This window comes from Macaca mulatta, chromosome 12, assembly GCF_049350105.2.
Source record: "Macaca mulatta isolate MMU2019108-1 chromosome 12, T2T-MMU8v2.0, whole genome shotgun sequence".
NCBI classification, from domain to species: domain Eukaryota; kingdom Metazoa; phylum Chordata; class Mammalia; order Primates; family Cercopithecidae; genus Macaca; species Macaca mulatta.
In genome coordinates, this window is record NC_133417.1 from 108,405,919 (window position 1) to 108,418,791 (window position 12,873).

Consider the following 12,873-nt stretch of genomic DNA (forward strand, 5'->3'; position numbering starts at 1 on the left):
TCTTAGAAATAAGTGAGGCTGTTAATCCATTGTGTCCTTTCTTAAGAGTGAAAAACTCTTCCTCATAACTTCTCATTCTCCAGAACTGGGTCATATACCAACCCCTAGACCAGTCACCTGGAATGGGCATGAAATATAGGGCAGAGATGGACACTTGAATGAAATAAAGGTTCTGCTAGCAAATAAAAAGGGGGAATGACTATCAGGTGGGCAACAAATAATATCTGCTACACTGTGATGGGTTTAACATAAAACCAAAGGCACTGTGCATCCTGTCATTTTATGACATTTAAATTCCTCTCCAACTTGTGATACACTAGTATTTTAAGGCAGCACACTGGTATTTTAAGGCCTTCTTTTTTAAAGGTCTTTTGTGTTAACAGTCCCCCTTCTACCCTGCCACGTTGTATAAAAAAAAAAAAAAAAAAAACCCTCATATTTGGGGAAATTTTATCAAAATGCCATGTTCTGACCATATGAGCAGATCTTTATTATGCAAGTATCTTTTTAGAATAGTGGTATGTAAATATGTTATTCTTCATCAGACAAATATAACTGTTCTAGTGAGTGAGTTTAAGGTATGAGTTACACCAAAAAGCTTTAAGGAGCTGTATTTTGTAAGTGTACTATTAGAGGGACTGTGTCCCTCTCATTATTTTAAGAGTGAGAAGAAAACTTAATTTTTCATTTTGGTCAGATTGAAATAAGGGTTGTAGCTATAGTTTCCCCCACTTTTCTTGCTTAACAACTTAATTCTTACTCTAATTTACATTATAATAGCTAATTTAAAACTAGTTATTTTTGTTTTTAAATTAACTGGTATGTACTCCAATAGATAAGAATTTTAAAAGGAAAAAAATGTTTTGCGTGGGAATGTGCCCTTATTATTGTTTGTTTTACTTTGTTTATTATAATCTACAATGATTTGATACAGTTTCTTTTTACATGTCTTAGAATTTAACTTGGGTCGTCTACAAGTTTCCAGAGAATTAGTAAATGATGTCATTCTCCCCAAATGGGCTAAATCAGCTGAAGATTTCATCTATAAACATAGGAAAGCTTTGGTGAGACTTTTGCATTTAGTTATTAGACAGAATAATAAGATAAAAGATGTGTTTTCCAGGGGATGGGATAATCTGACTTAATTATTTTTCTAGATTAATTTGTAATTTATTATATAAGCTGACTTTAGAAAGTACAATATGGTAATTTATTTTGAGGCTATGAATCTTCTGATATAGTGAGACTGTAGTATAGTACCATGAAAATATATATATATATATAGCAAAATATTAAACATTTCAGCTCTGTAAAATGTCCATCTGCTGTATATGTAAATGTTCCAGTCACCAAGCTGGTGTGGTTTGGCGTTTTACAGTTTTCACATTTATTTTAAGTCTAACAAGGATGAGTACATTTTTGTTTTCTCTGAAGGATTTCACTAAGCTTCTAAAAGAAAGGCATCTAAGCCAAGCGCAGTGGCTCACACCTATAATCCTAGCACTTTTGGAGACCAAGGAGGCCAAGGCCTCACCTGAGGTCAGGAGTTCAGAGATCAGCCTGGCCAACATGGTGAAACTTCATCATGGTGAAACTAAAGATAAAAAAATTAGCCAGGCGTGGTGGCGCATGCCTATAATCCCAGCTACTCAGGAGGCTGAGGCAGGAGAATCACTTGAACCCACGAGGCAGAGATTGCAGTGAGCTGAGATCACGCCATTGCATTCCAGCCCAGGTGACAGGAATGCAATTTTTTTTGAGACTCTGTCTCAAAAAAAAAAAAAAAAAGGCAGCTAAACCTTAAATGCCACTTTAAAAAATGTATGGCTGGACACAGTGGCTCATGCCTCTAATCCCAGCACTGTGGCAGGCCAAGGCGGGCAGATCACCTGAGGTCAGGAATTTGCAACCAGCCTGGCCAACATGGCGAAACCCCATCTCTACTAAAAATACAAAAATTAGCTGGGTGTGGTGGCGGGTGCCTGTAATCCCAGCTACTCAGCAGGCTGAGGTAGGAGAATCTCTTGAACCCAGGAGGCGGAGGTTGCAGTGAGCTGAGATCACACCACTGGACTCCAGCCTGGGAGACAGAGCGAGACTCCATCTCAAAAAATAATAATAATAAAGTCTTAGTTTTTAGTTAAATTTCCTAATTTGGAATTGAAGGACTAGTGAGGGTTAGTTTAACATTGATATTGTGTTGCTATCTTGCAGATGATATTGATGGCTCCACTTTTCCCCACAGTAGCCCACTTTATTCTCTACCTAAGCTGAAATGTTGGAGGACTCTGAAAATAATTAAGCCAGTACTTGGAAACATTTTTTATCATTATGTATTTATAAAATAAGCATATATTTATAAAATTCAGAATTCAGTTATACTATTTGTAAGCCTTAACCCTATGCATGAATAAGGAATTTAGAAAAAATTTAAAAAAGCAAAAACGAGTTTAGCCAAGTGTGGGTGGTGTGCACCTGTAGTCCCAGCTACTTGGGAGGCTGCAATGAGAGGATCACTTGAGCCCAGGAGTTTGAGACCAGCCTGGGCAATATAGCAAGACCCTGTCTCTTTAAAAAAAAAAAAAAAAAAGACTTATTTGGGAATGAATGATGAACTGCAGTCTGATAATACTTGTGCCCTGGTGAACCATTAGGGGCCAGAGATGTACCCAGGAAGGCAAAGGTTTTTAAAGGTAGAATGAGGAAGGTTACATAAGTTGTTTTGAAACAATTATCCTTGACCACAAGGATTAATAACAAGGATGGCATTATTCCAAGGTTGAACAGGCAGTTGCTGGGCAGACATCCTCGCAGAAGTATTCTTGGTGTATGGTTGTGGTTTTCAGAGTGTCTTTGTGATAGTCTTTATTATAGGCATGTATGCATAAGAGCCCCTCCTTTATGGCCTCTCCACTAGATTTTGTTAGGTTTTGGCATAAGGGACTCCATTTTTATCCATACAGCTTTCACAACCCTATTAATAAGATATTAGAATTATATATTTCAGTTATGTATTACTGAGTAACAAACTGTTCCAGAATTCAGTGGCTTAAAAGTATAGCCATTTTAGGGGAAGGATAGCGTTAGGAGAAATACCTAATGTAGATGACGGGTTGTTGGGTGCAGCAAACCACCATGGCACATGTATACCTACATAACAAACCTGCATGTTCTGCACGTGTATCCCAGAACTTAAAGTATAACAATTAAAAAAAAAAAAAAGTATAGCCATTTTATCATCATCTCCCACAGTTTAGTGGGTTAGCTGGCCTCAACTGAGGAATTCTGCTCTTGCTTGAAGTTTTCGTGCAGTTAGTTACAGTCATGTGGCAGCTGGGATTGGAGTCATCTGAAGGCTGCATTGAAACAATAGGATGCTAGCTTTTCTGCCTCTCCATGTAATCTCAGGATATCTCCTCTCCAGCTGGGTAGTGAGACTCCTCACCTGGCAGCTAAGTGCTCTCCAAAAGTGGAAACTTCCACTATTTCTTCATAGCATCACTTCTGCCACTTTATAATGTTTAAACAGTAACAGTATCAATGCCAGATTGAAGAGGAGGGAAATTGAGCTCCATCTCTCAATGCTAAGAGTGAGAAAGAATTTGTAGCTATATTTTTGTTGTTGTTGTTGTTGTTGTTGTTGTTGTTCTGAGACAGGGTCTCACTCTGTCGCCCAGGCTGGAGTGCAGTGGCATGATCTCAGCTCACTGCAAGCTCCGTGTCCCAGATTCATGCCATTCTCCTGCCTCAGCCTCCCGAGTAGCTGGGGCTACAGGTGCCCACCACCACGCCTGGCTAATTTTTTGTATTTTTAGTAGAGATTGGGTTTCACTGTGTTGGCCAGGATGGTCTCAGTCTCCTGACCTCGTGATCCACATGCCTCGGCCTCCCATAGTGCTGGGATTACAAGCATGAGCCACCACACCTGGCAAGAATTTGTAGCTATCTTTAATCAACATATATTCTGCCCTCTGGTCAAAAATTATTTTACTCCTACATGCAAAATATATTCACTTCCTCTCAAGACACCCTTCCCCTAAAACCCTCATCTCATTAAGGAAGGAATTGGCAAATTGTTTCTGTAAAGGGACAGATAGTAAATTTTTTGCCTTCGTTGGTCATAAGATCTATGTTGCAGCTACTCAGTTCTGCCGTTGTACTGCAAAAACAAATGGATGTGGCTGTGTTCTACTACTAATCTACAAATCTGGCAGCAACTCAGATTTGACCCACAGACAGTAGTTTGCTATTCCACATTAAGGCTTGAGGCCTAAAATTCAGGATCTCATTATCTAAGTCAAGTCTGTGTGTGGATGAAATTACTCAGATGTGGCTCCTCTTGGATCTGAAGCCTGAACTAAAGAGGCAAGTTATCTGCCCCCATGTAACAACAGTGGTATGAAAGGATAAGAGAACTTTTAACAGACACTCCCATTCAAAAGGAGGAGGAAAACAGGAGGCTTCTAGCAGTCACAAATACAAATACTGGTTTATAGCAATTCAGAATTCCAGTAAGGACACACTTTCAGATCTTCTATTAGGGTCCAGTCCTGTTTCCTGAGAGGGGTGCTCAGTGGCTCTTGGTTCTACCTTTGAGCTTTGGCCTCTCACTAAGTCATTCTTTTTATTCCATTTAAAACAAAAGCAAAAACAAAACTTCGTTTACATGAGTGTTTTTGTCAGCCTCTTTCCTAACCACAGTGAATTGAAAGCCAAAGATCTCTCTTCTTTTTTAAGCAGTTTCTCTCTTTTACTCTAAACTAGTCTAATTCCATTTAAAACCTTGTAGGTTTCTTATGTGTCAGGTCTATTGGACAAAAGCCATTCAACATTACTTTACAAAACAGTCCCTTCTCTACTTTGGGTTGGATGGGCGGCTACTATGGAAAAATGCTCTTAAGATTCTTAGACACTCTATTTTCTAGTTGAGTGGGTCTGTGGGGTACAACCTTAAATCTTTCTGAGGTTCCAACAGATTATTTTACAGCCAAACACTTGAACTAAACTTTTATCCAAGACCATATTTTACCGGTGACATTCTGATTTGATAGTTGCCTTAGGCAGTTTCTCATTTCGAGAGTCTTTGCCCTCTAGAGATCCTGGGACTGAGAAATGTCCCCCGGCTGGAGTGCAGTGACATTATCACAACTCACTTCAGCCATGTCCTCCTGGGCTCAAGTGATCCTCCCACCTCAGCCTCCTGAGTAGCTGGGACTAGAGGTGCATACCACCATTCCCAGCTAGTTTTTTGTAGCAGAAGGGGGGTTTCACCATGTTGCCCAGGCTGGTCTGGAACTTCTGGGCTCAAGCGATCCACCTGCTTTGCCCTCCCAAAGTGCTGGGATAACAGACATGAGCCACCATGCCTGGCTCTTGCAATGGTTTTATTTTTGAATCCAGCAATATCTGGCTTTTTTATATTTTCTTTAAATTGTGCTTAAAAATCAAATAGTTCACTTTTGGCTGGGCGTGGTAGCCCACACCTGTAATCCCAGCACTTCGGGAGGCCAAGGCAGGTGGATCACCTGAGGTCAGGAGTTCGAGATCAGTCTGGCCAACATGTTAAAACCCCATCTCTACTGAAAATACAAAAAATTAGCTGGGTGTGGTAGCAGGCACCTGTAATCCCAACTTACTTAGGAGGCTGAGGCAGTAGAATCTCTTGAACCTCTGGGAGGCAGAGGTTGCAGTGAGCCAAGATCACGCCACTGCACTCCAACCTGGGTGACAGAGCAAGAGATTCCGTCCCCCCCCACAAAAAAATCAAATAGTTCACTTTTTAACCCATCTTACTCCTCTCATACTTTACCATAGGCGCCTGAAGGAAGCCAAATGGTACTTAAAATGTTCTGTTTGGAAGTCTGTACACCCAAATTCATGAGTTCATTCTTTCTTTCATATAACTAAAACATGAGTCCCGTTTTCTCCTGTCTCCAATAACAATTTCCTCACTGTCTTTCAAGTTATCACTAGTAATTTCCAGGAGGTCTCTACCTGCCACCCTGTCCTCCTCTTAGTAAGTGGTTACTGTGAGGGAGAGAATGATTTGCAGCCATTTTGTCCACCTAAGTGTGGTTTCATTGTTTCCTTAAATTGATCTTTTTTTTTTTTCTTGAATTGAATTTCTAGACAACTATTTCAATGGAAATTTTACCACAGAGATGCATTCCATAGCTGTCTTTTAGCTCTTTTGTTATTATTTTTGGGCTGTTATAAGCATATTTGTATTTTATTTGCCTATTAGGAAATGCATGTATTAATATTAATAAATATATCTACATTATAGTAGATAGGAATAGTTAATATATGTAGTAGATATTGAATAAATGTTTGCCATTATTTCGAGATAATTTTATTTTGCCACCAGAAGGATTTGTGTGTGGAAATGTTTCATTTGTTCTTACTTTGTTAAAGAATCGAATTTACATTGCAGTTGGAAGATATCTCTATATTAATTATTAAATTTGTTCTTTTCCTAGGAGTCTGAATATGTTTCAGCTCATCTTCATGAATGGATAGATCTGATCTTTGGCTATAAACAGAGGGGACCAGCTGCAGTAGAGGCACTCAACGTTTTCTATTATTGTAGTTACGAAGGTATAAATCTATACACTTTTTCTCTTGCTTTACCGTGATAGAAACTATTGTTTAATATATGTTTACAGTTATTTTGGGCCTATTTAATATGAGAAAGACTACATTTTCAAAACGTCTTTTTACTTGAAAGATTAACAGACTGCTGCTGTTTTTGTAATAGTAGTTAAGTGTGTATATGCCAGTCTAGTTATAAATGTCACTTATTAACATCATAAAAGTTTTTGATCTCTAACATATTTGTCCTATTCAGTTGAGTCAAACATTAAATATTCAGTATTAAACAGTAGCAGATTTTGAAACAAGGCCTTTGAAATTACAAATAACAAATTCTTCAAATGATACATATGATGACATTATTTTGCTCAGAATCAAGAGTATTTTCTGATGGCCTTAAAATGATTTTTAAAAAGTAGTTCTTTACTAATCCTTAAGTAGACTAATAGTTCTAAAGATGGTGAATACTGTGAAGTTATGTGAATGTGAATACAGTGAGAGACTTTTGGTAAATGAGCATATTTTTGCCATGCCGTATCCATTCAGGTAATAGGTTTGTAAGGAGAAAGTATTGCATGGCTGTTAGAAGCTTGGACTTACCTAGTTTAGCCAATTACTAGTCATATAACAATCCATATTAGATGTGGCTGAGTATAATCAGTTAACCAGAATATTACCTTTCGAAACCTTTGTTTCAAGCAATAACTTAAAGCAGTATTTTTGTGTAGTTATTACTCTTGTTTGAGTTTGGCTATTATGACCAAAACAATTAGGTATACTCTGAGTATAGTTCGTATTTTTGCAAAAGAAACTTATATTTTATTATTTTTTTTTATTTTGTGACGGGGTCTTGCTCTTTCACCCAGGCTAGAGTGCAGTGGCATAATCATACTTGACTGCAACCTGGAACTCCTGGGGTCAACCAGTCCCTCCTGCCTTACCACCACACCCAGCTAATGTTTAAAATTTTTTAGAGAGATGAAGTCTCACTTTGTTGCCCAGGCTGGTTTCAAACTCCAGGTCTCAAGCAATCCTCCCGCCTCAGCCTCACAAAGTGCTGGGATTACAGGCATGACCCACCACCCCTCCCCCAGTAGAAACCTTCATAGAATATCATTTAACTTTCAATTGCTTAAAATATTTTAGCTAATTTTTACATATATTTAATGTTTGATGAGTTGCTGATTTTTTAAAATTACCTTTTCACAATGTTATAAATTGAAGAATAGAATAATATTTTATTGAAACTGTACCAGTGAGGCTGGGGTGGTAGGTCACGCCTGTAATCCCAACACTTTGGGAGGCTGGGGCAGGCAGATCACATGAGGTCAGAAGTTCAAGACCAGTCTGGTCAACATAGTGAAACCCAATCTCTACTAAAAATACAAAAATTAGCTGGGCGTGGTGGCATGCACCTGTAGTCCCAGCTACTCAGGAGGCTGATGCAGGAGAATCGCTTGAACCCAGGCGGTGGAGGTTGCAGTGAGTCGAGAGCATACCACTGCACTCCAGCCTGGGCAACACAGCAAGACTGTCTCAAAAAAAAAAATGTGTGTGTATATATATATATATATATATGTGTGTGTATACACACACACACACACACACACACACACACCAGTGAGCCTGATACATTAATCAGTGATGTGGCTTGCTAATTTATTTTCACTCTGTAGTAAGTTGACTTCTTCTCTTGGTTTTAGGAGCTGTGGATCTGGATGCCTTAACAGATGAGAAAGAAAGAAAAGCCTTAGAAGGGATGATTAATAATTTTGGGCAAACACCTTGTCAATTATTAAAGGTAAGTCATATGTGTTATCGACAACTTAAGAAGTAGATTTAAGTCAACTTAAGAAGTAGATTTAAGTATATAACAAAATATTGCAGTCAAGATCCATATGTATAGCCAATTACTCTCAGTTACAGAAAGATTTCTATTTGCTCTGAAAGTCTTTTATTATTTCCAAGAGGAAAAACTGAGTACCAATTAGGGTGTGCCATTAAAACTGTCCTCATATTGGGACTCATTCCACATGTAAAACTTCTAATAGCTCACATCTGCCCAAAAAGGCACTTACTTTCCAGAGCCCAAACCCAGTCCTAAGAATCGAATTATAGAATATTTAAAATGTAGAATCAAATTATTAAAAATACTACATATATTTCTTTCCCCATACTAGTATCTGAAATTAAATCATCTTCCTGATAACACACGGATTTGGATTCATGGAAATTAATCTAATGTTAGTTTTCAAAGATGTCTTGATCTTTTTCAGTATATGAATTTAGTGATGTGGAATACATTAAAAAAAATGTATTAACTAGATTTGTTCTTAAGCAATCACTGTGTTTGTTAGGTACTTTACCTAATCTTCACCTAATCTTCATAGTAAAAATTCAGTTATCCTCATTTTTCAGGAGATAAAGCCAAGCCTCACAGAAAGTAATACCTAGCCTATAATGCCTTTGAGAAACTAAATACTTTTTTCTAAGTTTACACAGCAAGAAAGTGACTAGGATTATATGCCTGACCATCTAACTCCAGAGCCTTTCTCGCATGCCATGTTTGCTCTGAATTAGTAGCTGTAAGCCCCCTGTTAAACTAGATCTCTTAAAATGTTCTTATGGGCCTTTATTTGCTACCTAATTATGATACTTTCTGCCTTAGGTTGTATATTTATCCATTTGCCTCAGTACATTATAAATACATTAAAGGCAGCAACTTTCTCTTAATCATCTTTGTATCTCTCTTGAATACAGTATTGAACTGAAATCACCACAGCTATTACAACAGTAGTATATCTAAGCTCTAACTTATAGGTGTCCTTCTGTCAATACAGTAATTGGGCTAAACTTTGTAATTGTTACTGTTCCTTAGCAATGGTTTGCTTGGAACCTCCAACATTGGTTTTTACAGAATAGTCATATATGAAGTCAATGCTTTATCCCTTACCTTCTTGTACAGTCAGAAGGCAAAAGTAACAGACTAAAACAGAATGTTTCAAAGGGCTTTGAAATAGATGCTATCATATTTTCACACCTGTTTTACTTTTCTTTTTGTTTTACAAGTGGTGCTGTTAGTTTTTATTGTCATAAAAATGATAAAAATCATTATTTGATTTGAAATAAAATGAATAATATCTATTAAAAGCTAATTTTTTTTTTTTTTTTTTTTTTTTGAGACGGAGTTTTGCTCTTGTTGCCTGGGCTGGAGTGCAATGGCGCGATCTCGGCTCACTCCAACCTCCACCTCCTGGGTTCAAGCGATTCTCCTGCCTCAGCCTCCCAAGTAGCTGGGATTATAGGCGCCTGCCACCACACCTGGCTAATTTTTAGGAGAGATGGGGTTTCGCCTTGTTGGGCAGGCTGGTCTCTAACTCCTGACCTCAGGTGATCTGCCTGCCTCAGCCTCCCAAAGTCCTGGGATTACAAGTGTGAGCCACCATGCCTGGTCTAAAAGCTAAATATTTTCGTACTTACAGCTTTCACATCTATTGCCTATAATCAATATTTTGTTGTAGAGATGCAAGAATTTACTTTAGAGAGAATTCTGTTTTGCCTTTTAACTGTGCCTTTGAAATATTCATTTTACTTGCCATTTATGTCATATTTATATAGGTGATACTGTTCTGTGTTTCTGACATGAAAGTTGAGGAAGAATAATAATTTACTTGAAAAGTATGCAGCAGTACCTATAATTTGATTCTGATAGTATTGACTTTTTTTTTTTTTTTTTTGAGATGGAGTCTCACTGTCACCCAGGCTGGAGTGCAATGGCATGATCTCAGCTCACTGCAACTTCCATCTTGTGGGTTCAAGCGATTCTCCTACCTCAGCCTCTCAAGTAGCTGGAACGATAGGTGCACACCACTATGCCTGACCAATTTTTGTATTTTTAGTAGAGACAGGGTTTCACCATGTTAGCTAGTATGGCCTTGAACTTCTGACCTCAAGTGATCCGCCCACCTCAGCCTCCCAAAATGCTAGCATTTCAGGTGTGAGCCACCACACCTGACCAGTGTTGACATTTTGATCTTGTCAAGGAATTAAAGATTCATCCAAATTATACATTCTGAATTTTGAATACTACATTTAATTTTACCAAGCGTCTAACATGTGTAGGATACTGGTCTAGTATGGAAATCCAAAAATGAATAAGGCTTCTCTAGCTTTAAGGCACTTATAATCTAGTTGGGGAAGACAGACCATAAACAACTATATGTAATCCAACATAGAAAGAAATAAGTTATAATTAAAATATAAATTATTTGCCAAGGAAAAATAATAAAAGAGAATAATACATTCTGACTTAAAAATTTAGGAGAGATATCAGTAAGAAAAACTTTAAAGTAGAAGTGGGATTTCCAAAGAAATGAAGAAAGTAGTAACTCTGCTAAGAGACTAGTCTGAGCCAACACCTAGAATTGTCAACAATGCATGGTATGTAATTCATTGTAGCTAGAGCCTAGTGTATATGAAGGAACATAGTGACAGATTAATAATATAGATATGGAATTTTTTTTTCCTTAAAATTATTTTGAAGGAACCACACCCTCCGAGATTATCAGCAGAAGAAGCAGTGCAGAAGCCGACCAAAATAGACACTTCAACCCTAAACCTGTTTCAACACCTTCCTGAACTCAAGTCATTTTTTATAGAGGTAATATCTAACTTGGTAATATCAAAAAGAGTTTTCTCTAAATTCTGTACATTTTAAAGTCTTTTTATTATTTAATGGGAAGTAAGGATTATAGTATTTAATTTAAGATAGTAAATTTTACAGTAATAATCTATTGTTGGATTTTTAAAACATTTTTATTGGAAGTTTTTGTTTGCTGCTGAGTGGTAATCTGAACTGTTTTTCTTGGCTTTCTTTCATCTACTTCACATTTTCCTGACAAAGAAGAATAAATAATTTGATTTAAAATGCTTCTTGTGACAATCAAGATGATATGTAGATGGAGATAATATTTTAATAGCTCTTAATTATAATGTCTGCTCATATATAAAATAGATCCTAATAAGTCACATTGTTAATTGATAGAATGAGTAGTCTAGTAAAACAAGAGTAGTTGATGGTGTAATTGAAAGAGTTTAAGTAAAAAATTCAAATGTTTAAATGTACATATTAAATTACTTGCAGTAATTCAGAATGTGATTATAAAATGCATTCATACCTGTGAATTTGGTTAGGACAGATAGCATTGACCCTTCACAAAAAGAAAATTGAAAATAAAAAGTTAGTAGGTTTGAAGATATACATTGAACAGTCTCTGCAATACAGCAGAGGTTGGGAAACTTTTTCTTCTGTCAAATAATAACTTATTTGAAAAGTGTGCAGCAGTGAGATAGGTCTAACTGGTAAATATTTTGGGCTTTGCAGGCCAAAAGGCAAACTCAAAGATATTCTGTAGGTACATATATAACCACTTAAAATGTAATCATCTAAAAATATAAAACCCATTCTTAGCTCACCCACCGCCTACAAAACAGGTGGTGGGCTGGCTTTGTCCCACAGGTTGTAGTTTGTAAAACCCTGCATTACAGTATCACTGCAGCATGTTTCTCAGATTCAATAACCATGGGAAAATCAATTATCAAAAAATTCTATTTTTTGATAATGTAGTATAAAAAATGTTTATGAGTTTTATAACAGTTAAAGCTTTGGCCGGGCATGGTGGCTCACGCCTGTAATCCCAGCACTTTGGGAGGCCGAGACGGGTGGATCACAAGGTCAGGAGATCAAGACCATCCTAGCTAACATGGTGAAACCCCGTCTCTACTAAAAAATACAAAAAATTAGCCGGGCGCGGTGGCGGGCGCCTGTAGTCCCGGCTACTCAGGAGGCTGAGGCAGGAGAATGGCGTGAACCCGGGAGGCGGAGCTTGCAGTGAGCCAAGATCATGCCACTGCACTCAGAGCGAGACTCTGTCTCAAAAAAAATAAAATACTGTGTCTCAAAAAAAAAAAAAAAGTTAAAGTTTTATAATAAATTTTACTCAAATGAACAGTATTGTAAGCATCACTGTATTTTTTAATTGATATAAGAATTAAACGTTTTTATGTGGTACACCACTACATTTTGGTATGGAAATGCTTTCACGTGTTTGTGAAAGCATTTCAAAATTAATCTGTCACTCTTTTCCTAAATCCATGTTTACTGAAATAGTTATTTAGGGTTGCAATACAAGTTCTGCAAACTTGGTTATTTCCAAAAGTATCTGAGTTAAGTGCGTAGAACTCAGAACACATAAAAACAATGCTCAGAAATTGTAACCAATT

At 37.3% G+C, this 12,873-nt stretch overlaps 1 protein-coding gene across 4 annotated transcripts in view; it reads left to right on the top strand.

Annotated features, from left to right (window-relative positions):
- NBEAL1 (neurobeachin like 1) overlaps positions 1–12,873 on the top strand; it is a 207,187-nt gene that overhangs the window by 169,461 nt on the left and 24,853 nt on the right. For 3 of the 4 annotated variants that reach the window (XM_028830998.2, XM_015110738.3, XM_028830996.2), the window contains 4 exons: positions 955–1,064; positions 6,480–6,597; positions 8,295–8,392; positions 11,135–11,251. In XM_028830998.2, coding sequence (XP_028686831.2) covers positions 955–1,064; positions 6,480–6,597; positions 8,295–8,392; positions 11,135–11,251 — 443 coding nt within the window. Of the gene's footprint in view, positions 1–954; positions 1,065–6,479; positions 6,598–8,294; positions 8,393–11,134; positions 11,252–12,873 lie in introns of those variants that run through there. The other variant, XR_013402118.1, reaches the window with a different exon arrangement.